At 40.2% G+C, this 26,731-nt stretch overlaps 4 protein-coding genes across 5 annotated transcripts; 3 read left to right on the top strand and 1 right to left on the bottom strand.

The window, feature by feature from the left end:
* Nucleotides 1–807: 807 nt before the first annotated feature.
* Nucleotides 808–2,516, top strand: LOC116215330 (flavonol 3-O-glucosyltransferase UGT89B1-like). Its single transcript, XM_031551001.1, has one exon. The coding sequence runs from the start codon at nt 905–907 to the stop codon at nt 2,339–2,341; it is 1,437 nt and encodes a 478-aa protein (XP_031406861.1). The 5' UTR covers nt 808–904; the 3' UTR covers nt 2,342–2,516.
* Nucleotides 2,517–5,721: 3,205 nt separating this feature from the next.
* On the top strand, nt 5,722–7,330 carry LOC116215547 (flavonol 3-O-glucosyltransferase UGT89B1-like). Its single transcript, XM_031551291.1, has one exon. It carries the CDS (start codon nt 5,772–5,774, stop codon nt 7,167–7,169), a length of 1,398 nt encoding a protein of 465 aa, XP_031407151.1. The 5' UTR covers nt 5,722–5,771; the 3' UTR covers nt 7,170–7,330.
* LOC116215548 lies at nt 7,204–9,427 on the bottom strand. Of its 2 annotated transcripts, none has more exons than XM_031551293.1 (3): nt 8,236–9,427; nt 7,929–8,117; nt 7,204–7,767 (listed from the first exon to the last, which is right to left on the bottom strand). In XM_031551293.1, exons 1-3 carry the CDS (start codon nt 8,263–8,265, stop codon nt 7,657–7,659), a joined length of 330 nt encoding a protein of 109 aa, XP_031407153.1. In that variant the 5' UTR covers nt 8,266–9,427; the 3' UTR covers nt 7,204–7,656. The 2 variants fall into 2 exon arrangements, with proteins under 2 accessions (XP_031407153.1, XP_031407152.1); XM_031551292.1 differs by having other exon boundaries at nt 7,204–7,747.
* Nucleotides 9,428–11,400: 1,973 nt separating this feature from the next.
* Nucleotides 11,401–16,710, top strand: LOC116213867. Its single transcript, XM_031548976.1, has 4 exons — nt 11,401–11,821; nt 14,516–15,617; nt 15,945–16,185; nt 16,368–16,710. The coding sequence occupies exons 1-4, from the start codon at nt 11,447–11,449 to the stop codon at nt 16,432–16,434; spliced, it is 1,785 nt and encodes a 594-aa protein (XP_031404836.1). The 5' UTR covers nt 11,401–11,446; the 3' UTR covers nt 16,435–16,710.
* The last annotated feature ends 10,021 nt before the right edge of the window (nt 16,711–26,731 follow it).

Below are 26,731 nucleotides of genomic sequence, written 5' to 3'. Positions count from 1 at the left end.
GTCGTGTGAACGGACTCTATCCGTTGAGTACGTCTTGTATTCATTAGAGGATCCGAGAGACATGAAGAATCAAAGAGTTTCGTAGAGAGAAAGTGATGAGAATTGAAAGGATTGTGACGCTTTTTTTGAATTTGAATCTTGTAACAGGGGCTGTAAAATACGAGTGTGATCTCGAGATTGTATTCTTCGATTTACTGATCTAGTGGAATCTCTTGCTTTGTCCGTGATCGTTTTTCTCACTCAGAAAATTTTACCACGTATATATCGGTGTTCATTATTCTTACTTGTCGGTTAAATTCCTCTAATTCGGCATCCTATCACTACACTATCAATAAAGGAAAGCTCGAAGCTGCAGTTTGAAATTGGCACTATGTGGCAAAAATAAGTTGATATCCTGATAAAAATCTCAACAAATAAGTCGAGGACTACTCCCGGTCTCGTGAGAAAGTGCCCACTTAATTTATATATTCGAAAAGAATTAAGAATGGCCGGTCGGAATGACGGAAAGAAAATGATATATATATAGGCCGTATAATTCTGCAAGGACTTCATGACGTGAGTCATGACGTCCGTAGAAGCAATGTGAAAGCAAATCATCTTATCTTTGTATTCTACATAGAAACTAAACTCCAAGCCGCCGAGATACCGCCAGCAGTCCGGATGGAAGGGTTTGAAGAGAAAAACTGGCATGCAATTTTCAAGGATTTGCATAAAAATTAATTTCCTCCATTCTTGTTAATGGAATTGGTACGCTGACTGATTCGAGAATTGCTGGCACGAAGTTGGACCGTCCAGGTTTTACACATTTATAGTGAGGGCAATTCGTGCCCATTTTCTGTTATACACACACACACACACATACATATATATATATACATGCCCGTATATATAAAGCCTTTTCACCATGGAGGAAAAACAAGAAATGGCGGGACCAGATCGCATCCTCCACCTCCTCTTGTACCCGTTCCCTTCTTCCGGCCACATCATCCCCATCCTCGACCTCACCCGCCGCCTCCTCGCCCGACCCGGCCTCACCGTCACCGTCCTCATCACCCCTGGTAACCTCCCCTTGCTCCAGCCCCTCCTAGCAGCCCACCCTCCGCCCTCTCTTCAGCCCCTCATCCTCCCTGCCCCGCCTCCACCTCCAACCTCCACCGGCACTGGCCCTCTCAACCGTCTCGTCTCCATTATCCGCGGACTCCATGATCTTCACTCGCCGGCCCTCCTGGATTGGTTCAGCTCCCATGCCTCCCCGCCGAACGCCATTGTCTCGGACTTCTTCCTTGGTTGGACCCACCACTTAGCCCGACAGCTCGGCATCCCCCGAGTCGTCTTTTCGCCTTCCGGCGTCTTTGGCCTCTCGATCAATTTCTCGCTGTGGCGGGATCTTCCGAAGCTGGGAGATACGCCAGAGAATGAAATCTCCTTCCCGAAATTACCGAACTGCCCATCGTACCCCGTATGGCAAATTCCTGAGGCGTACCGGAACTATGCAGAAGTCATGGACCCTTCCTCGGAATTCCATCGCGACAGCATGCTTGCTGACGTGGCGAGCTGGGGCCTGGTGTTCAACTCGTTTGCTGAGCTGGAGGGCGAATACATTGAGTACTTGAAGAGAGACCTCGGTCATGACCGGGTGTGGGCAGTGGGCCCGCTGTTGCCAACCCAAGACGACCAGGTGGACCATCGAGGTGGGCCCAGCTCCATTCCGGCCCACGAGGTCATGACGTGGCTCGATTCATGTCAGGATGGATCGGTAGTCTACGTGTGCTTCGGGAGTCGCGGGATGCTGACATGTAAGCAGATGGATGCATTGGCTGCTGGGCTGGACCAGAGCAAGGTCAGGTTCATACTCTGCGTGAGGGATCCCGACGATCGGCAAGTGGCAACGGGTTACAGCTCCATACCTGATGGTTTCGAAGATCGTGTGGTTGGGAGGGGCTTGGTTATAAGGGGGTGGGCCCCACAGCTGCTGATATTGCGACACCGGGCGGTGAGCGCGTTCCTAACTCATTGCGGATGGAACTCGACGATCGAAGGAGTCACTGCAGGTGTGGTGATGCTGACGTGGCCGATGAGGGCAGACCAATTCACTAATGCGAAGTTGTTGGTGGACCAATTAGGTGTTGGGATCCGAGTCGGGGAGGGGACCACGAATATCCCCAAGGCAGTCGAGCTGGCTCGCATTCTGATGGACTCGGTCAGCGGTGCACAGCTGGAGAGGGTCCAGGCCAAAGAGATCAGTATTGCGGCCTTGAGTGCGATAAAGCCCGAAGGAAGCTCGGACCACGATTTGGACAATTTCGTTAAAAGAATCTGTGAGGTTAAGATGTCCAAGTAAATGACTAACAATCATATACTTTGACTAATCACTGCTTTTTATTTTCTTTATATTTATATTTTAGTAACCAGCTTATGTAAATCATTACTAAAGGCGCCATATTCTATGAATTATGTGAAAGAATAAAGTCATCCTCTATCTGTAATGGGTCGAGGAATTGTTATTTTTATAGTAATTGTATTGTATATCAATTGTGCACACAGGGAATGGTTTTGAAGAAGCCATTTTTATTAAGACCATTTATAAGAGAGATTATTCTTCTAATTCTGATTATTGAGTATTTAAAATCACTAACAACTTCCAACAAGTATACTTTTCAGAACTGAAACTAATATTTATGTTATCTTTTTTACTGAAATTGAGACTGTTTATTGCATAACCAATAATTTGTTGGTTCTAAAGAACCATTGCTTCTTGGAGATTTAGACACATATTATATCATATTTGAAATTCGAAACCTTTACACAGTAAATTTAATGGCTCTAATAGAGTGAGTTACGCAATCCCTAGCATTCCTTATGATAGTAATCGTTAGAAAGTCACACTTTCACATTAAAAAATTTTGGTCTCATGAAATATGAAAATGTCACATATAATATTCAGAAAAATGGAATTTTCAACATGACCCGTGTCAGGTGACACGAGGTCATCACCGCCATCTGCTCGCAAGACCCATGTGGATTCACGGTAGCGAACGGCAATGATGGCCCATGTCACGGGTCATGTTAGAAGAATTGTAAAAGAAAACGGTTTATTTATTCTTTCGGTGTGACTAATGTCTATTCATACATAGTTTAGGCCCTTTAAGGGTAGAAGACTAGTAGATGGAGCAATCGAAAAACGCCATAGTGTTGACTCAAAGTCGTCCCACTTAACTTACATTTTGTCCTCGTAAAAGCCAACCCACTTGAAAGGCCCAATCATCAAATCTAATTAAGCACATCAGGGTTATTTGGGGAATCGTACAATGGTTTATCTCGAATATTATCTTTTCAGTTGGAGTCATTTAAATCCGTAATGTCAGGACTTGTCTCGATTAATTAAGCACATTTGTTTGACCAATCTGAAGCCCGTATATGCGTGTATATTCTCTATAAGTTTTATAAAATTCTTATTACGAAAATACCCTCATATACACTTGATCTTGAACAGGATCTTCACTTGCCGAGGATTTTTCGCTTGGTCGCATTTAGCTTTTTCCAGAAAAGTCAAGATTCGATTTTGAAATATTACTCTAATGTCGGTGCATCCCTAGACAATTTTTAGACTTGGATTGGTGGTGTTTGAACTCACTCTTCTTTTGGCACATTTTTTTTTTCGATTATAAGAGATAGTTTAACTTTAATAACTAATAAAGAAGTACGGTAGTTTCACTGGATATTAAACTGACAACTTCTTGGTTGTCAAACGAAAACGTACGCTACTGCGCTATATCTTCTTTGATTTTTAGTATAATTTTCTGTGCCATAATAAACTAGCAACAAGACTTCCCTCTAACTTTTACTTTTTGAATTGCATCTTAAAAATATAATACTAATTAATAATAACTATATGATTAACGAGAATTGTAATTTTTTCTTAATAACTATCAATTTTCACTGCAACACAAATGAGCTATTGAAACGGAATTAAATGTCTCTATAGGCCATTTATTTGTCTCTATAACTTTTATAGACTAAATTAATTCACCCTATAGGTGCTATTTCCATAGACTTTAGAGACAAATTCGAAATAAGTTTTTATTTGCTCCTAATTAGTCCAGAAAGAAACAAATTATTTGCCACTAAAAAAAAAGTAACCCACAAAATTGTCTCTGTATACTTTTTAGAAGTAAATATAGTTGCCTCAATATATTTTTTTCATATATATAAAGCTTTACAAAAAAACGTAAATATTTTTTTACGAAATCAAGTGGCAGGTCCTCAATTCAAATAAACCAACCTAATCCATCAACACAATCCACCAACACAATTAATTCTACAACAAAGAGAATCGAACCCTCAACCTCTATTTTAGTATAACAACGCCTTATCCAATGAACCTATGCTCATTACTTGTCTAAATTCGCAACTTTTGTTATATATTATACTTTAATGATAATATTTATATTCTAAATAAATCATTAATATTTTATATTTATAAGTTTTATTTTTAAGTAACCTACAAAATAATAATATTTATTCCAATAAAATATTTTGTTAGAGTTTATCTTTTTAAAGAAATTTTTTTGATTGAATTTGTTTGAAATTATATTGGATAATTTCAAAAATAATTTTTGTAAACAATTTGTTGGTGGAGCGGAAAGGCTATAAATTCTTGCGGCCATCGAATTTTTCTTGGATTTGGTCGTCAAATTTAAGTAGAGAATGAGAGGAGAGATATAGTGAGGAGAAGAAAGAACCGAGAAGAAAAATGTAAAGAATGATAAAAGAAAATACTTGCATTGAGGAAAAGATCGAATGAAGAATATATATATATATACACACACACACGAGAAATGGTTCTTAGAAAAAAAGATGAAAGAATGAAAAATTGAAATGAATAAAGTAAAATTAACGAATTACATGATTCTTTATTCATAACTTTTAAAATTTTTACCTTCGAAAAATAAAAATGTTTCAAATTCAATTTAGCAACTCTGTATTAGTCTCTATCCATTGATACACTTTAAAAGCGTATAAATTAGTCTCTATTGCTCATACCTAAGTCAATAATTTTTTAATTAATTGTATTAGAGACAAATTATATATCATATAGAGACACAATTTTATTTTTCTCTGAAAATAAAGATTTAGAGACAAATAATACTATACAAAAATATATATCTTTTTTTGAAAGTATAGATTTAGAAACAAAACAATTAAATGTCTCTAATTTATATTTTTATAGATCATTTGTGTTGTAGTGTTTTCTACATTATCCCTTCCATTCATTCCCCCTCCTTCTCTTCTCTCCCTCTCTCCTCCTTACATGTTATAACGTTCATGCGTCCATTTCAATTGTTTTGTACTCTTTTTTTTTTTATAATTTTTTATATTTTATACAAGGTTTCAAAAAAAATTAATTCCATCTAGACTCTCCTCTTTGCTAAGTCAATGTTTGAATATTATTTAGAAGTTTTTTTTTATTACGAGAGAGGCTATAGACCTAGTATTTTTTCCATTACTTTTTTCAATTTTTAAAATATTTTTAATATTCAATTTTTTAAATTTTCTTTCTTTTTTTAAAAATATTTTTAGATTCGACTCGACTAAAGTCTAAAGTACCGCGCAATATTTGAAATATTTGACTTTTTATTAATTTTTCATATTTTTTTAAAAATTCTCCTTTTTTAATATTTTTAAATCCCACCCGACTAAGTTTATATATATTGTGTATATATAGATTTTGAGCTACATCAGCCGGAAGATAGCGCCGTCCAATCCAAGAAATGGCCTGTCCGAGTATACACGTTCTCTTATACCCGTTACCGCCATCCGGCCATGTCATCCCCATCCTGGACCTTGCCCGCCGCCTCCTCAGCCGACCCGGCCTCACTGTCACGGTCCTTGTCACTCCCGCCACCCTCCCCATACTCGAGCCCTTCCTCTCTGCCCACCCATCGCCTTCTCTTCAGCACCTCGTCCTCCCAGCGCCGCCACGGCCTCCTCCATCCGTTGCCCCCATCGACAACCTCCTCACCACCATCCGCGGCTTCCGCGACCTCCACTCCCCGGCCTTGGTTGAGTGGTTCGGCTCCCAGGCATCCCCTCCGGATGTCATCGTGTCGGACTTCCTCTTCGGTTGGACAGACAAGTTAGCCCGCCAGCTCGGCATCCCCCGCGTCGTCTTCTCCCCTTGCAGTGCATCCTACCTGTCGATCGCCTTCTCGCTGTGGCGAGATCTCCCCGAGCTCAAGGATACACCGGAAGTCTCCTTCCCGGACTTGCCTGACTGCCCATCGTACCCCTCGTGGCAGCTCTCTGAGGTTTACGTCGAAGCCGGGGACTCAACTATGGAGTTTCACCGGGACATCATCGTCGCCGACGTGGAGAGCTGGGGCGTGCTGTTCAACTCATTCGCAGAACTGGAGCTGGATTATATCGACCATACAAAGAGAGACTACGGGCACGACCGCGTCTGGGCCGTTGGCCCATTGATGCCGCCCGACGACGACCAGTGTGCCCCTGCCAGCCGCGGTGGGCCTACCTCCTTGCCGGCCGATGATGTCCTGGCGTGGCTCGATTCTTGCCCAGATGGATCAGTTGTGTATGTATGCTTCGGGAGCCGCACGGTCCTGACTCGTAAGCAGATGGATGAGCTGGCTGCCGCGCTGGACTTGAGCGGGGTCAGGTTTGTACTCTGCGTGAAGGATCCCGGAGAGAATAAAGTGGAGGCGGACTACGGCAAAGTGCCAGATGGTTTCGAAGATCGGGTGTCCGGGAGGGGATTGGTTATAAGGGGGTGGGCACCGCAGGTGCTAATACTAAGGCACCGGGCAGTGTGCGCATTCCTAACTCACTGCGGATGGAACTCGGTGATGGAAGGGATCATGGCGGGGGTGGTGATGCTGACATGGCCGATAGGGGCAGATCAGTACCCCAACGCCAAGCTGCTGGTGGACCAATTAGGAGTTGGGATCAGAGTCGGAGAGGGGACTAAGAAAATACCAGAGGCAGCCGAGTTGTCACGGATTCTGAGGGACTCGATTAGTGCTACCCGGCCGGAGATGGTTCGAGCTGGAGAAATCAGTAAGGTGGCTGTGAGTGCCATAAAACCCGGCGGCAGCTCTGAGCATGATTTGGATGACTTTATCAAGAGAGTGTATGAGGTTAAGATTTCCAAGTGATTTGGCTGAGTTTGTGAATCAGTTTATACGGTACTTGCAGAAGGGATCAAGAATAAGCGAACTTTTTTTTTTTTTTCCAGAAAACCAGATCCCAAGCTCGGTATACCATATGTATCGAAATTAGTTTTAATGGTGCAATCTGATAATAATTTGAGACAGGATGCATTAGCTGTTCTTCAATCGACCAGTTTTGCAGAAATTGAGTACGGAGAAGCGGTTTTTATTCATCCAAATTTGCCATACTAAAGCCCGTCAGACATACTAAAAAACTGTTTGTGTTCTGAACTTAGCAGAGCAGCTGCAAATGTGTACACTGGACATAGAAAGACACGGTTATTCCAGCATGATCGATCCCATGGCTATTCTCAACATTGCAATCTTAAACAAACTTCATTGCCAGCATCGAATCTGAGCTTACGCGCCCAACTGGAAAAGATGCTCCCATCTAAGGGTCTGGGATGTTGGAGGCCCTCAACTCTTTCGATCGTTAAGCCTTTATCTTCGTGCTTCCAACAGTTGACATCGCCTTGACTGCACTCGGCATCTTCTTCTCCGTTTGCCAGTGCCGTGCAGATAAACTAAAAGGGCAAGAAAATTGCTGGTAGATCAGGAAAAAGTTCAAGACTTAGGGATTATGGCCAAAGCAAAGATCATTACGCAAACAGCGGACAACACATTCACATTCATATTAACTATATCATCGATTATCAGCCCTTTTCAGTGGATCTTAGGTCCAAACACAATGGCAAGAGATAGTACCTTTACGAATGGATATGATGCTGTGAGAAAAACAGTTGTAGGACGGCAAGCCCAAAGCAAGCCATCTAGAGCCACGGAATAGCAGCTCCTCCCGGATGGCTTAAACATGACTTTCAAAAGCAGTGTCCCTGGCTCTGATAAAACCGATTTCTTGTTCACCCCTTTGACCAAGACGACTACCTCTACCATCTTCAAGCACATACAGCAAGAGTAAAAGATGACATAGTACAATGTGAACAAGCAAAAAAGACGTATAACCCAACAGCAGATTAATGTGTCCTTAAGCTGCTATGGTTCGATCCCATACCTCGTGAAGATATAGGATGATTCCGAGCATCTAAATGTAGTAGACCATCCGGAGAGGATGTCCTGGAGCTTCTGGAACCGGCCAACAATTGGACCTTGTGAGAAAGAAAATGTGAATTCGACCACACAACAGCCAGAGGACTCTCTGCCCATATGGAGGGCAGTGTCGCATGTTCAGCACTGCAGCACGCTTCAAACAAGAAGGACAACAACTTCGGGGTTTCGATTCTGATCTCCTCCAAGTTATCACAATTCACTACTGTGATCTTCTTCAATAGCGGATTCAAAATCCAGATTCTTTTCCATAAACTGAATCCAGGGAACATGGAAAGGAACCGAGAGAACCACTCATTGGTCTGGAAGACGCCTCGGAGCTCTAAGGACCTGAGATTCGGACTTTCACGAACTACTAAACTTATGCCTTGGTCCTGCAGGAAATAGCAATTCAAGCGAAGCCTTTCCAAGGCTGGTGCTTGGATGCTGACAGCCTTAAGCTGATGGAGATAACCAGTCACGGACATGCTCTTGAGATAATCAAGATATGGGAGTTTGATCACGGACAATGGATTGCAGGAGGGTAGAGAAAGATCCTCCAGCAAGGGGCAGCTACCGAGGAGTCTATGGAGCACCTGACGGTAATTTGGCAAGACAACAAACTGAGTGATCGCAGAGACGGCATGCACACATCGCTTATTCCGTCAATCATTATGTCGCCATCAAACGTTAAGGATTTGATGAACCCAGCTGATAAAACCCTTCTGGGAATCGAATATATCGACCTATTAGGCGAGGACTGATTGTTAATGATTTTGAAGCTCAGCTCCTTAACATGACGGTCTAAAGCCATAGCTAACCATCTATCGACGTGAGGAGCCACGTCTCCGGTCGTATAGAGCTTCAACCTTGATCAAAGGACTTCACAAGAGCACCGTCAACAAACCTGATGAAGCTCTCGCTCCTCCCGTCCCAACTGTCCTCCCCCATCATGACGTAACGGAGCTCTGCATTCGGTGCAATGATCCGGCCCCTGAAGTCAGATATCTGGAACGTCTCCAGCCGCGACTTCGACAGCGAAGTGATCCTTGCTACTCTCTTGATGTTTGGTAAAGGACATAATCTGGTGCTTGACATTCTCGGGCAAACTCGAGATTCTATCGTCATCATCCATATCGCCCCCCGGTTCCGCCTCGCCTCTTCCAGTCTCTGGCTGGAATGTGTTAAGACACAAAGATATGTTGGTTAATTTGAATATATAGGATTAATTGCACCATATAACCTAACAGCCTAACGTTGACACTTATTCTTAGATCTATCACAACCTTGATTTTTTTTCCTGAGGTTTCCTAACATTAATAATTTGGTTTCAAATTTATTCCGCTGTAAAACTTCCGTCCATTTTTTACAGAATGCTGACGTTACCCGTTACGTGGAGAGTGTGTGGATTTCAAATCTATCCCAACCTTTTAATATTTTTTTCTTTTTTATCCCAACCTTTTTATTTTCTCTCAATTTTATCCCAATCTTTTCATAATTTCTCAAATTTATCCCAACCTATTAGGATAATATTGAGAAAATAGTAAAAGATTGGGATTAAATTGAGAAAAACAAAAAAGTTGGGATAAACGTCGGTATTTTCGTTAAAAATGGATGGAAGTTTTACGGCGCGATAGATTTGAAACCAAATTATTAACGTTATGATACCTCGAGAAACAAAATCAAGGTTGTGATAGATCTAAGAAAAAGTGTTAACCTTAGGCTATATGGTGTAATTTTTCCTGATACTTATAAGCTCATCGTTTATAAGATCTTATTTAAGGAAAACATTTATTTCATGTTTTGAGAAAAAGTGGCGTCAATAAAAGGCTTTTTAATGCGTTGATTGCTTATCAGAACTTTCTATTTTATTTACTGATTAAATTGCCTAAATGTTTTCTAAAAATTTTGATTTTGAATAGTAAAACGGTGACGCAAATATTATTTGAACGTTTCTACCCAAAAGAAAATATATGCTTTACTGTTATTTTATTATTAGGCCGCGGCTATTTCTATCGCTATTTAATTAATACACGCCATTTGTTATTTGTGGTGCGTGCAATGACGACGTATTAATGACTTTAGTATATACAGATTGAACGTAAATCATGCCCCTTAAATCTAGAGAAAGTCTTATAAGGATAAGGAGGTATATCACGTAATAATTTCACCGACCAATATAGTTCCTCCATTTCTTTTGATTTTTAATAATATCACAAAAACAAAAATTATTATTGACAAAAATAGATTTTTTTGTGTTTGATACACAGTGTCACGTGGTATATCCATTACGCTCAATACCTTCTCGTAAATCTATTCATTCCTTTCTAATTAGTTTATTAGCATTTTGATAATTAATTAAGCTGTATATATTTTATAGTAAAAAATGAAAATCGATCCGTCACAATTGCAGGGCGAGTAGCCGGGTTTTCCCACCCTTGGCCCCCACCATTTCTTTAAAAAAAATTCTATTAATGTATATATATTTTTTCCCAATTTCTTCCATGAATTGTCTTACATTTTTTTCTCTGTTACTAAACACAAGATACAATATTATCATATAATTTATCGGGACTATATTATGCTTTTAATGAATTTTGAACCTACATTTCAAGTAAAGTTTGTGCATGAATTCTGTAATACTTTTAACGAATTTCAAACCTACATTTTATAGTCAAAAATGAAAACCGGTCCATCGCAATTGCAGAGCGAGTGGCTGGATTTTCCCCACTTCAGCCCCCACCATTTCTTAAAAAAAAATCCATTAATGTATATATATTTTTCTAATTTCTTCCATGAATTGTCTTACATTTTTTCTCTGTTACTAAATACAAGATACAATAGGAGCATATAATTATGTTAATGACCCATTAAAAGAAATTTTGATGCATGCGAATAGATTATTGCCCTTCCAAATGCCATCTATAGAATTTTTTTTTATCCAGAGAAAAAAATTAATTTTAACTAATAATTTGATAATATCTCGTAGTTTTAGTCAATAGGCGTCGTGATATGAGATCTTATTGGGCCCGATAAGGAAAGGGAAAGTTCGGGTTGGGCCGATTCCTTCGGCCCAAAACGGCTTGTTAATCCTAGTTTGTAACCGCTGCTATAAAACGTCGGAGCCCGCGAAGGAACAACGGGAGGGACCAATTTACTCGCGGCACTCACTGTCTGTGATGGCGCGTGAGGACACGCGCAGCCCGCGGTCATCCCCGAGCAAGTGCCAGAGGACCCTGGAGCCGGCTCCGACGGACGAGGGGGAGCCCTCGAGGAAGAAGGCGGCGGCCACCGGCGACGGTGGCGGGGGCTCCTGTTCTTCTGGTTCGCCTTCCCTGTGCTGCGGAATTTGCCTGTCGTCGGCGGGAGAGAAGTCGATCAGGGGCATGATTGACTGCTGCGACCATTACTTCTGCTTCATATGCATAAGGGAGTGGGCCAAGGTGGAGTCCAGGTGCCCCATGTGCAAGCGGCGGTTCTCCTCCATCCTCAGGCCCGCCATTGAAGGGGTTTTTGACACCGAGAGAGTCGTTGATGTCCCGCTCCGTGATCAGGTTTCTTCTTCTTCCTGCTATGTTACATCGAAATTCTGTCACTTTGTTGGGATTGGCATGTAGGTTCATGATTCTGCTCTGCCCGGTTCTGGTTCTCTGTTTTGTCGCAATCTTTGTTGGATGTTTACAAACATGTATTACTGTTGCTTAGTGTTCCCGAGCGATATTCAATTCGTTGTTAGTCTGATTAAATGAAATTGTTGATTAGGTTAATTGATGATGGAAGTGATAAGCGGGGGAACTCTATAATGCTGAATGGAGCCTTAGAGAGACTAAGTTATGAGGGTAGGAGCCTTAGATGGTCAAAGGGATTTGTGAATTACTGGCATAAGTTAATATCCAGATTTAATTTTGGCTTGGATTGTGGCTAAGAGTTCATTGGGGTGCTTTTATCTGAGATATTGGGGCAGCATAGACGAGCTAGGAGCAAGCTAGATTGTCTTTCACGGTCTGTTTGTGTGAATTGTGGCTCTTGCTATCAGGAGAGAATAATTTTGTTGTATCGGTTGGATGATCCTGTAGGGAAGTTTGCTTTTTCATGTTCTGATTATTGTTGGATGAAACTCTTTACTTTTGATTAGGCTGTAAAAACATGTTTGTGAGAGAAACGAACTCCATGTGCAGCAACCTCCTGATGATAGTGTGAATGGCATTGCTGGGGTTTTTGTGCCGGATGAAGATGATTATGCTACTATGTGGACTAGATTCGGTGGAAGGGGTAGCACCAGTTCTTCTCTCGGTGAGGGACATACATTTGTGGTCTTTGAAGGGATAGAGAATTCATTAGACCATAGTAGGCGAGATGAGTTGCGATCGGGCGGGATGGGTTATGGTAGTGATGCCAACCTTGCAGACTATGGTGTGGAGAGTAGCCAATATAATGATCTATATAGAGATTATCATTTAATGTCGGTAGTGGATAGCGATTATGAGAGGGAAGCTAGGTATGGTTGTCGCAGATGGGATGGCTCGTGGCGAAATATGGAGAACGGCAATGATGATTATTATGAGGATCATGTCCACATTCCTGAGGAGAGTAACCAATATAATGATGAAGATGATGATGGTCATTTTCAGATGGGTATAGATGTTAGGGCAGAGGACAATGGTGGAAGTGGCGATTATGATTCACCATATTGAAATGATGATTCCCCATGTCATCATGGAAGGAGTAATGAAAGCGGAAGGAATGCATCATTATCTAATGATGCTGGCGAAAATGATGGTAGTGATAGTAATGACAATGCAGACTATAGTGAGGAGAGCAGCCATGATTGGGATGATGATACTCGTTCTCAGACAGGTGCAAATAGTGGAGAGGACCATGATGGAAGCAATGGTGCAGATACACCATATTGGGGTGCTGTTTCCCCATTATATACGGTTGAGGAAGATAAGGAACAATATGAACCGTGGTTGAATGGAGGCAACAGCTATGATAATAGTTATGATGACCATGTGGACGACAGGCAGGAGAATAGTCATTGCAGCAATCAAGGTGATGCTACTTATTCTCAGACAGATACAGATGATAGGAAGCACCATGATGGAAATAGTGGCGCTGAGTCCCCGTCGTTCTGATTTTCCTTCTTATTTCAGAAGGAGAAACATCAGGGAAACCCAGTCAAGTGCTTAGCAGAAGAGACGAGTTGTGGTCGAACAGAGGTGGCAGCATTGATGGTACTAGGGAGGTTGATCATGTAGAATGTGGCAAAGAGAGCAGCGCTTACAGTGATCAAGATGGATATGCACATTTTACATCAGAGCCATCCCGTGTTTTGAGTGCGCATCGCAAAAACATTTTTAGTGATGAGCATGGGAAGTTTGCCTCGGGGTCATCCTCACTATGGAGTCCTGTAAGTCCATCATATAGTGATGCAAATGAGCTTGGAGAATCAGCTTCTCCTGTTTATCGAGGCTCGGGAAGCTTACATAGAATCGGCAGCAGATATTTTCGATCATGCAGTGATCACGAATCATATGAGGATTTTCATGGTTTTGAGCTTCCTGAGTGCCAGATTAGATATCTCGAGGGAGTATATGACCTTGAATGAGCATTTTGGGAGAACTCAATCGTGTCCAGCAAGGGTATCAGGTCGGCAGCATTGAATGCTCCCGGGGAGGTCCTGGTGCTTGCTGCTTCAGACTGGAGTTTACCGTCGAAGGAAAATTTAAAGCATATGGTTGAGACGATGCATGATGTCATGAAGTTAGGCTTTAGGCTCAGCTGTTTTAGGTCGCTCACCAAGAAATGCAAAGACACATTGAAGTTGCTTAATGAGATTGAGGATTTGAATGAAGAGAAGGCAGATCTGGAGTCTTGCCTATCCCATGTGAAGACTGAGTTCAGCTTGATGAAGATCTTGAAGAAGTCAGAGGAGGCTGTGCACTTCCTCCATTCTTGCCTTTTTAGTTTCATAATGAGCCAGCTTATTGTTTTTTCAATGACTCTTCTTTTTTCGTAATCTTGTGTGAATATCAATAATATGGATAGTACTCAGGCATATTTGCTTTGGTTATTCGAGTGTGATCCTATTTTCGCCTCTCCTCTTCTCCTTTCCTCTTCTTGTCTACTCTGCATTCGTAGGCAATCAATTCAAATTACTTGCCAATCATGTTTTAGCTTTGCCTTAGTTCGTCGGAGTGGGGATTCAAAGCACTTTTTTTATCTATAAATATATGCTTGATTTGCAGGTTTATGACCCGCTTGGAATCAGAACTATTGACCCTTATGCAGAGTCCAAGTGCACTATTTGCAAGGGGTCACAGGATGAATGGCTTCTCCTGCTCTGTGATCTTTGTGACTCTGCCTCTCACACGTACTGTGTGGGGTTGGGCTACACTGTGCCCACGGGGGATTGGTTGTGCCCTGACTGCAACATTCTAAGAAAGTCACAGGCCGATGGAGAAGAAAGTGACGAGGCACGTTCTTCTTTACTGCTCAGTATCGTGAGAGAAGGCAGTAGCTCGGAGATTAATGGCCCAGTAACCCCAGCCTCACCCCCCTTAAATCCATCTTGTTCTGTCTCTAATGGGGAAGGACGAGCACTCCCTACAAGGGAGAGCAAGGTTCCTCTATTTGGTGCCAGAACTAGGCATCAGTGTCGGGATGTGCATAGTCGCATACAAGCACTGCGAGAAAATTGGAATGCCTTGAGACGCGGGTCGGTGAGTTTCTCGTCCGGTCCCGCAGAATCTGTTATCAAGAAGAACAGTCAAAAGCAGTCTGAAAGGCTTCCGAAGGAACATGATAGATTGGGAAAAGCATCTTCCTCTGGTTCTCAGCAATTGACTGATAAGGGAGGTGAAAAATCAGCATTTTCTTCCCATTATAAAGTCCCTTATGATGTTAGCAAGGCCTGGAGGATGATGGATCTCGCCAAGTCTAGACGGCAAGGTCGTAACTCTATGATGACTGTCCAGCATGCTGCAAAAGACCTAATTATGAAAGGGAATGCTTCTGAAAGAGGAGGATCTGTTCATCAGAATCCCTCTCAGTCGAGTAATTACTGTATAGTGGGAGAGCAAAAGCAAGAGCGGAGGACCTTTAAGTCAGGTGATCATTCTGTGAAAGGTGGTGCAGCTAGATTTCCACCAGAACGTCTGAATCTTCCTGATTTGAGAACGATTCCAGTTAGAAGTGGAAATGGGCTCGGAGCATCACGAGACATTGATCACGGCATGATATATTCAGGCACATCTGGAGAAGGATCTTCGCGTGCTCCGAGTTTGAAGAGTGAGATCCAGTCTCTTGTGAGACAGAACTTGAAGATGCTTATGCGTGGCAAACAGCTAGGTATGTTCCTCGAGTGTGAATTAGCACTTGGCTTGTAATAGTCAAGTTTGGTTCGTCTTTCTGAGCCAGGTCTGAACTGGAACCAAATCATGCCTGAAAAACTGAAGCTAAACAATCCGTTTTTCAGTTTGCTCGGTTCCGTGGCTTTTTTCACCCATTCCCAAAAGGCTATAAAATTCTGACCCGAAAGAAGGCGGAGTTATTTCGCATTTGGTTGTAGGGATTCATGTTGAGTTCGATATGATATCAGTAATTTGTTCTTTTCTACATCTCTGAAGACGAAAACGAATCAATAGAACCATGTTGAGGCACTTTTTATCCCTGCAGGAGTAAATGCATTCAAAGAGATTGCGCGAGCATCCACGCATCATGTGTTGGCTGCCTGTGGGTTGGAACATTCTAAATCCATTCAATACTCTTCCTTCCCAAGTCCCGTGTGCCCTCACCTTGATCAAGCTAAACTGCAGCATGAGGCTGGTCCGATGCCGAATGCCTGCAGAGAATGCTTCGACGCCTTCGTGAAGAACGTGGTCGGCTTGATCATGCAAGAGAAAGTGGATCGTGTTCGGTAACTTCTCAACCTTCTGTTGTATTATAGTCTCTGTAGTTTTGCATGCCTAGCGTGTAACCTCTACAAAAGCCCAGGAAAACATTCGACGAAGATGCTTGTGGTCATCTGCTTTGTTGTTTACGAGTATGTAAGTAAACATCAATTTGTCTTTAGAGTCGTGCTAAGAAAAGCCTTTTCAGGTTCTCCTTTGTGAACCGTTTCTATTCTACATGCCCGGGGGGCACTACGGCGCGACCAAGGTTCTAAGCAGGACGCGCCTACTGCTGGTCAAGAGCTGCCCGAACATTGTATGGGTCCGTGTAATTTAGTTAATGGGCCAAGAGTGGCCCCATCGTGAGCATGTGGTTGCAAGCTTAGAACCGTGGGCTTAATTGAGTCCGATTAGAATAATTTCTCCGTCAAGAACTATTCCTATTTCACGTGCCGGTGATAGATGATGTGTCGACTGAGGTTTCAAGTCGGGACATGTCCGCTGCTCGTTCGAGAACAGCCCAAACATATATTGAATTATAATTCTTCGCACTTGACAGTAATTTCACAATGAATAAATGAGCCACTACCCAAGTTCGTGGCCCACCATGAGCATGTGGTCCAAGGTCAATCGATCCCCGCCATGACATGATCTTTAAAACTTCAATCATCAATTTATCTAGCTAAAACAAGGGATTACGCCATGTCTTACTACCACGCATCTCTGATTCCTTATGCACAACCACAACATAAGATAGCCTAAAACAAATGAAATCGGGTCTCGCAGGAACAATAAGGGTTTGCTCGGAATAGCACCGACCACCATGAAATGGGCTGATCACAGTATGCATCAGCAATTGTGATCCTAATAACAGGTGGAGAGTAATAATCGATGTACTATCGGATAGTATCATACGATCGTGAAGCAGTCTCGTGGTGGTCCTCGAACCAATTAATAGCTCCCCTCTCTCCCATGTTCAAAGGAGGAGAAAAAGGAGAGTGCGTTGCCCCCATTGAGAGTGAAATCCCCCCTCATAAAAACACATCATATCAAAATGGGCATGGCATGAGATTACATAGAGACAGAAAGGAGAATGAGACATGTCGAAGTTTTGAAGTAAGGAAAGAATAGAAAAGAGGAAGAATCTATCCATGCCAATTGTTCCATTGCCACCCCCTCCCAACAACCTAATAGCGGCTGAAAACGTGTCGACCTCCCTATGGAGCCACGCATCACATGTCGGGACCAGCCCAGATGGGTCACGTGAGGCTGCCACGTCATCGGAGGGTGTAAAAGAGAAAAGGGCCACCCTGTTGCTTGATATATATATGATATGACCCTCGCCCATAAAACGACAGGTCACTTTGGGGTTGAAGGAGAGTGATAGGGACGCACATGCCTTCACCACCCCCACTCTCCTCTTTAGCTTCTTCCTCGTTTCGCTTTCTCATGTATTTTTTTTTTCCGGTGATATTTCTCATGTATTTTTTTTATCGTACGAAAAATGAAAAATTCCAGTGGTTATGGGAGTAAAACACGGGCGCGGAGATTTTTCATTTCGGTGTATATTACTTATAATTCATGGAGATCGAGATATGAGATTTGAATAGTGTGTTTAGTTTTAGGGTAAAGTTGGGTTGAGTTTTGATTTTAATTAATTTGTAATGATTGTGATGTTGAATTATAAGAAAAAGTGTGAAAAAGTAATGAATAGTTGAAAAAAAAAAGTATTGATTGTATTGTTGAATTGTGAAAAAAGTAATTAATAATTTTAAAAAATTATTATTAAAAATTACATTGAATAGTTAAAAAATTGAAGAAAAATGAAAAAGTATTAATCGTATTGTTGACTTTTATTATATAGTAAATAGAGTTAAAATCTTAAAATCATATTGCGAAATCAAACTGGTCTGAAATGTTACTGGCGAACTTTTGTTATTCTCCCTAAGAGGTTTAAATCTACTTATTAATATTTTGTTAAACAGTCAATTTGACATAGTCACGGCATCAGATAACCTTTTTTTTTTTGTAAAACAACAAATATATGTTGTAATTTTATGTATATTCGAATCGAGTTTTATTAATTCTGAGTATTTAGGAAAATAATTAGACACTTTCTTTTATGAGGATTTAGCATTTTCGCACATTGTACGCTATAATTACTCCTTTTTTGCTACTCGAGAAAGGAAAGGATACAAAAATCTCGTCGATTTTGAAAATATATTAATTTTAGACGAGAATACGTGTCACTGTAATAATACTTTTCTCCACTTGTTGCTATTCAAATTTTGGTTAATATAATTGGTTAAGACTGGGGTGGGACCCGGAGACTCCCCCCACGTGACACCGTCACGAGAAACTCCAAGCGTCAAATACTGTTTCCCTGAGTATTTAACTAATCGACCATCAAAGAGTTTCTCGTGCCAACTGAAGCATGAACATCAAGTCTAGGAAGCAGCAAATATGATAATTAACAGCTTCCAGAGCTCATGGGACCGGATATAGCGGCAAATTAATGAGCCGGGCCATCGGCTCGTCCCCCGTCCCATCCCAGCAGCGGAAACATAAACTGAGCAAGCCCCTGGGTCGTGACCGGGGCTGCAGATCGAAGGCTTTACCCCCCAACTTTGCCTTCATCGAGGAGAAAATCTCTTCGGCCTCCTTTCCCGTTCACCTACCTTCTCGAAGTACTTCCGACACATCTTTAGCAATTAGCATGCCCGAGTGATCACTGTCGAGCAGGTCACGCAATCGGGCTGAACATTATTCGCTTCCGTCGTCTCATAAACCTTCCAACTCGAGATGGGATGGGAGGGCACCGTCCATTCTCACTGCACGTGCTCTCACGTCCTTTTCCTTCTTTCTTTGTTTCCTCCCTCTCTACTCCCCCCCCCCCCCCCTCTTTCCTTCCCTTCCCCTTTGCATCCCCCGCCCATACTCTATGGTCTTCCTCCTCCCCGCTTTTCCCAAAATGCCCTCCACCTCCCACCGCGGCACGGCCCCTACTATATGTTGTTCGACCCTGTCCGGCATCCATGTCCATCCTCCCTCGTGTCTGTGCCCTTGTTCGTGTTGAATAATACATCTGCGCTGTGATATTCCAAAATATCTCATCACCATCGAAATCATGAGAAAGTTTTAACTCGAACAGTTTTCAGAGCGATCAGTGATATTTCGTGATTTCTTTCACCATACAAGATCTTGATGTTTGATAACGGAATAGAGTATAATTATACTTAACTTCACGGGATGAAAACAAAAATAGTTGAGAGAATTTATTATTAAAAAATTAATAGTAATTGTGGTTGAAAAAAAGTACGCGAGAGAATTGATTATTAAATTGAAGAAGAAAAAGGAAGATAAAAATAATAATGATTGTGTCGTTGAATTGACGAAAAAATAATGAATAATTTAGAGAATTTAGTATCAAAAAATTTATTATAATAATTATTAAGAAAAAAATATGTAAGAGAATTTATTATTAAATTAATTAAAAATATAAAAGTCATGATTGTATTATTGAATGAAGAAAAAAATAAAGTTAAGTTAAGTTAAGTAAAATATAATTTAATAAATAAAAAAAGCATTAATCATCGAGCGATTAATTTTCGTCCATGACTGTGCAGTGTTACATGATTAACAGCATGCAATGACAAGTTGGTCAATAGATTAATAATAATCATATCACATTATCGAAAAAAATAATAATCATACCAAATGGACAGCGTGATATAAGACATGATAACTATTTAAGTTACCACATAATGCCCCTTAATTATGTCTTCTCTTTTTATTGCTAAATCTAAGCGACATTATCCATGTCATATGATCCACATTTCTCTTTCAAGCTCAAACTTCTAGGCATGAAAATTTATTTTTTCTATTTATTTTTGGATTAAATAATTGAACTGATAGGTTCTATAGGTTAAGGCAAGTCTATAAAGTGAAAACGATTCCAATTTGAGATGCGTTTTATATTGCGACTTGGCACTTTCATGGCCGCAACAGATCATAGCCACAAAAACGACATGGCCACTAAGGCAAAACGGTCATCAAGACAATCATCGGTTGATTCAAGCAGTTCAATATTTATTCTTATTAATTAAGATTTTAATTCGAATTTCGTGAATAGAAAATTTTTACATCGAATTCTTACCCTTAATGAGCACACGTAATTTAAACTAAATTAATCGAAACTTCTTAAATTTTAGGATATTACTATGATTCTCAGGAAAAAAAAAAAAGCATACTGCAGTCGCTTTCCCTTCTTCTATATGTACATAATCAGTCATACTCATTGGCCCTTTCTCCTCCTTCTTATTGTGGGTGCATTACGGTGGGTCTTTATTCCATCACGTTCTTGACCTTCCATTTGCATCTTGTCATGCCATAAAAATCACGTGCACAAACTCAATTGTTCATCCAATCATCTGACTATAGAAAATTACGTACATTTTATATTAATATATGTTGGTTGAACCGTATTTAAATCTTGGATGATATCGGACAAAAATACACCAATCCTCTACCATACTTAAAGTTATGCATACTCGATTATTTTTTACAGCCGAGCTGCGCAAATGGTAGTAATTTTGGTAATAAGATGGGATTTAGTTAAACCAACCCATTGACAATGTTCCGAGGTTGAATTGATTTGAATGCTAAAACGAACGAATGATCCAAGGGCTGTTTGGTCATTTCAGTGGGCGCCCTGCACCCGCGAACAAGCAGCCCCCACCGGACAAGACGTCGCCGTTAATAACGTTAACGGCTCATGACGTCGTTAAGAATGAAACGGAACGTCTGTGGAGAGAGACAGACGGACGGAAGGAGGGGGGGTGGGGAGGAGGTCCCCACCGCACGCGGGCCGGCAAGGCAGAGAGCGGCAGGATATGGGCGCACGTGAGCAGCTGCCGCCTCAGCTCACGTGCGCTGCGTTTATTGTCTTTGAGAGAGACCCGTCACTTCAGCCTTCTCCTCCCACTGAGCACCACCACCTCCTCCTCTTCCAATCGGAAAATTATCGAATTTCTCTACGCATGTCGCGACTGTATATTTCAACTCAAAAAGAAACCACGCGCCCCCTTCCAATCTGAAAATTATCGAATTTCTCTGCATATCACGCAACTGTATATTCCAATTCAAGAAGAAACCACGTGCAAAGATGAAAAAAGACGAACCAAAAGCCTTAGCGCACATCATCAAGAAAACATACGGCAAAAAGTTTAAGCATGAGCAGCGTACTTTTTGCCTATCCCACAATACGAATACTGCGTAATGCGATTGGTTAAGTAAATTCGATAAAACCACCAACACGATGATCTAGTGGTTAAGAATTAAGCGCTCCACTTGAACATCACGAGTTCGAACCTCACTGAGGATGCAGAGCTCGCTACTATGTGGGGTGTATTATGGGATGGCGGTAACCGACCCATAATGCTTGATCTAGTGGGCCTTGAATTTAATTTACTAGTGTGTTGATGGAACTGCGGTGACCGAGTTGAGCTAAAGTTTTAGCGAGCTATGGAGAAATGAACATTTCGTGACGGTTAGGTTTCCTTAGTTGGGACAGTTATAGCGAACTAATAATCCGACCTAACCTTTTTATTCAAAAAAAAAAGTAAATTCGATAAAATTCGAGAAGACGGGGTGAAACAAATTTAATTTCGAGGAAAGAAAATATGTGAATTAAATGTTTGAGCTAACTCATGGGGTTTTGGTCTATTTTTTGCCGTTCCCCCCTATTTTACACGTGGCTGCATTATTGCGGAGGAGCCCCGGTGCGATGCGGTCAAATTGCCCACTTCCTCCGGTTGTCCCCTTCCACTCCCCTCCACCTTTCCGGTTGCAGTCTTTTCTTGTCCAATTTTTGTTTCCCCCATTTTCTTCTTTACCAAAATGAAAGTCGTGATTATTTACATTTAAGATTTGAGGATCCTCATTTGAAATAAATTTAGTGATAATCACTTTTATTTCGATCGAATGACGATAACCCCTGAAGAATCGAGACGATCTCTGAGGTGACCGTAGAATTTTCTAGAAAATAAAAGGTGACATAATTTAATTCTTTTAATTTTTAAAGTCGGGTAGCAGTATTTTTTTTTCTTTTTTGCCCTTTTGCTTTTCTGTTGCCCCTACTAAATAATTAATTGAAATTTTGGCTGATTATTTAAATTTTTTTATCAGATGATGAATTAATTTTAACACTTTATTTGTATTGAGGAAAGCAAGAAAGAGGATAAAAAGGGCGGGGTGATAGCGTATTTTGGAGTGGAGGGGGAGGGGGGGTGGGGGATGGGGCCCATGCCGTGAGTTGGCCACGTGATTGGCGAGGCGGGGGAACGATGTGGTAGGCAGACAGTTTCCATCACGTGACGCGCCGCGAATTCCACGGTCTCCTCGACACGCGTCCCACCCCATCCCAAGTCTTTTCCCCCCTCCATCATTATATCATTTTGTTTTCCTCCCCCCTTTAATGCTCCCAATTAATTCACTAAAATAAAATTAACATAAGCCCAAATACATTGGTTGACATGGTTCGGTGTCTCTTTCCCTTAAGTGAAGTTATAAAAAATTCCAGTCTTATGAAAAGAAATCCACAATTGCACAAATTCTACTCCATTAGGCAGATCCAGCTCAAAATCTAAAAATCTAAATTAATTAGATTATCTGAACTTTCTGATATCGACTGATATATATTGAAAAAATTAATAAACACAATTTTCTCTTTGTCAAGGATAATTAATTGCAATAATTTGCCGAGGTGGTGCAACGACAGTGGTCCTAATATCCAAATCAAGAGATTTTTCGGATCCAAATTTCATAGTAAAATTTCGAGGTCTCTTCATTTTTCGAGTACTCAATTCTTGTTAGGTGCAACTTCTCCCTTGTAGTCGGGAAAAACATTAAAATGTATGCTTAATATTCTCGTTTACTAGTAGTAGTACCGTTGTAAAATGGAACGCCTTTACTATTTTCATTTTTGAGGTTCTCTTTTTCCATATCAATTCGCTTCATAATCAAATTGAAGGTGTTATAATAATAATAATAATAATAATAATAATAATAATAATAATAAACCATGGCATCGAAGCCGTACGCGATAAGTAATTTATTATTTATAGGAAAATAAACAAATCGGGTGGAGTGCGGAAATATAATAATAATCCGAATTAGACGCGTAAAAGAAAGCATTAGTTAACTGATCCCTAAGCGGATTCCTTAGGAAGAGAATGTCCACTGCTACAGCACACTTTGGCTACTAATAAAAACAATGTCCCCACCTCTATTCTTTTAATTTTATTTATCTTGTCCAATTAATTAATAAATTTGTTTATTCGTCCAATTTAATAAAAATTAACTGACTAATTAATTAATTGATTTAAAGGCCATGACACCTAATGATTCTTTTGCTCTTAGGGTTGCGCTATTTCCGGGCCTTTCCTTTTGCTTCTTCCCATGGAGCTTACCTTGTCCCCTGCGTGTCTTTTCTTGTACAATCATGCCAAACTCAGTAATTATATTCTTAATTTAATTTCGCAAATTTTTGCTAATAAATTAAATTTCAATGGCACCGCCGAATGAACAGCTTAGTTGATTCTTCAGAAGTCTTCATAAAATCTCAAATGTTTTCAATTAATGTTCATGCACCTTCAAATTCGATTATTTTGTAGAAAATTTTAGAACATATTGTAACACACCATAATGTAAAAGAAAAGAGTGAAATTCTGACCGTATTATACGTAGAGTAAATTTATCCCTGACCGGTGATCGATTGGCATAATTAATTTATTTCTTTTACATATTTATACCAACGAAAAGAAGAAGAAAGAAAAAAAAATACATATAAGAATTATGCGGTGATCGCTTTTGAGTCGCATATCTTTTGTTCATGAACCTATATATGTTGTATTCCTTTTATATTATTTGGAATCTCAATTATTTTAGCAGGAGTAGATATTATATTAGGGGTAGAAATTTCACGCCCTCGAGGAATATTATAATATATATTATATAAATTCCTTTTATATAATCAAATGAGATTAAATAATTCTTCATTTACACAGAGATGCCTTTTTATGCTTGAGTGTTTTTAATTAGACTCTTAACTTTGTTGTTAAGAGTCTTGGCAGAAAAGCTAACTCTCGAACAGCTAATCCAATGGCTCTATCCATTAAAGAGTCATTTAATAATTAATAATCCTCTCATAATGTAAAATTATTCAGAAAGTCGCGAGGCCCCAATTTTCATATATTCGTGAATCATAATTGAAGAATTAATAATTTATACATCACTATCTCTCAACAGCAGAATCGCAAAAATCTTCACGAGAGCTGACTTCAAAAAATTCAAGATTTTGCAGCAATGAGCTTTGAACACCACGAAAAACATGTGCATCCAAATGTGATGCAGTAATCAAAAGTACTTCTCATGTCTTCCACTGATCTAGCCTAATCACTGCCAGAATACCCCTGTAACTTAAAATCCTGAACTTTGTAGTTTCCTTCAAGTACTTCAGAACCCTTTTTGTAGCTACCATATGCAACTCACTTGCACAATTAAAGAATCTAGACAAGACACTTATAGGGAACATGATATCTGGCCTAGTTGCACTGAGATACATTAGGCAACCAATTAAGCTCATGTAAAGACCTTCTTCTACAGAAACCATCATTCTTCTGCAACTTCTTTCTTACCCATTGGAATACTCACACTTTTGCACTTCTCCATACCAAATCTCTTCAAGATCTCCTTCAAGTACTTTCTTTGACATATAAAGATCTCATTATGAGCTTGTATGATCTTCATGTCAAGAAAATAAGACATCTCACTCAAATCAGTCATTTCGAATATCTTCATCATATCCCGCTTGAAAGCAGTGATATGAGCCTCATTAACTCATGTCACCAGCAAGTCATCCACATAGAGATATACAATAACCAAGTTAGAATTCAACCGCGTAACATACAAAGTGGACTCACTCAGGCTTTTCTCAAATCCGAGACTCAACAAATGCCCATCAATCTTGCTATACTATGCTCTAGGAGCTTGCTTCAAGACATATAGAGCCTTCTTCATCATATAGACCTTTTTCCTTCTAACCCGGTATGATGAATCCCTCTGGTTGCTCAACACAAATCTTTCAAGTAACACTCCATTCAGAAATGCAGATTTGACTTCTAGTTGATATACCTTCTAACCCTTCTGAGCTGCTAAGGCAATGATTAATCTGATCATATCTAGCCTTGCTACATGTGCAAATGTTTCAGAGAAATCTACTCCCAAACATGTGCATAACCTTTTAGTTTTTACCACCAACCTGGCCTTATACTTGTTTACTGAGCCATCGGGATTAAGTTTAGTTCTGAAAACCTACTTTAGCCCAACGATATTTTTTGCCTTTAGGCTTCTCCAGTAACTCCTAGGTCTTATTCTTTTCTATCGTAACCAACTCTTCATTCATTGCATGAATTCATTACCATGTTTATTGACATAAATATCACGTTCCAGAAAGAAAAAAGGTTTAGTGTAAAAACACTCACCGCTTGATCCTAATTTGTGGTACTCTAACAAAGAAATTTCGGGTTACGAGGCTCTTATATTTTTACTGGGTCTATGAATCTCTATTGCTGCCATGAATTACGATTCGAGAGGAAAAGGACGATTTTACACTCTTTGAGACTCGACTTAGATTATCAAGATGTAATCAACATTATCCTCATCTTAACACGTCCTTAATGAAAACGAGATCTAGTCTATTATGAGTGTTATCTGCCCCTCCGAAAGGGGGGGAAAAAATAAGCTAGTCTAATATATACTTAACAAACCCCAGAGCATATCTACTTAACATTATTTTACATAAGCTAATTAATTTATTATCGGCACTCCAGACTCAATATATTATTATTGTTATTGTTGCTATTATTATTGTTATTATTATTATTTGGAATTGATTTTCTGGGCCAAAAACACATGTTTCTTTTCGCGCAAGTGGTCCAATGCATGCAGTCTATGAGTTTCATCTCTTAAAATTGCTCGAGAATATAATTAATAAAACATGGTTGACTAACGGGCTTAATTTCTCTATTAAAATCATAACCAAGAAATAATGGTATCTATATTATCTTTATTATACAGATAAATGGAGGGACGGATCGTCGGAGGGGGTTGGGGATGGGTGGGTGGAGAAAATTTTAAATGGTCATTCCTCACAATGATGTGGTGAGAAAGTATTAATAAAATTATTTTATTAAAAATATTTATCACAATTAATCGAGTGATTAATATTCATTATTCTATTTATTGCAATATAATTAGAGTTTCCTCACGTCACGTGACAAGGTAGGATCACCGAAAAATCTCTCGCTCCTCTTAACTTTATGACTTTAATTTTCTTTATCTTCCTTTAATTTCACCCCAATAATTAAATTTCTATATCCGTTCTTGGATAATTGAATAAGTGATTCAATTCATAAAATCATTCTCTACCTTTAAAGGTTACATCATATGAAGATCTATTAAGCAAGCCACGTGATTATAGTTGAATTTTATACATCCTATGTGTAACAGTCC

This window comes from Punica granatum, chromosome 7 (genome assembly GCF_007655135.1).
Source record: "Punica granatum isolate Tunisia-2019 chromosome 7, ASM765513v2, whole genome shotgun sequence".
Lineage (NCBI taxonomy): Eukaryota > Viridiplantae > Streptophyta > Magnoliopsida > Myrtales > Lythraceae > Punica > Punica granatum.
Note: the sequence above shows the minus strand (reverse complement) of the source record. Positions and strands in the feature narration are given on the sequence as shown.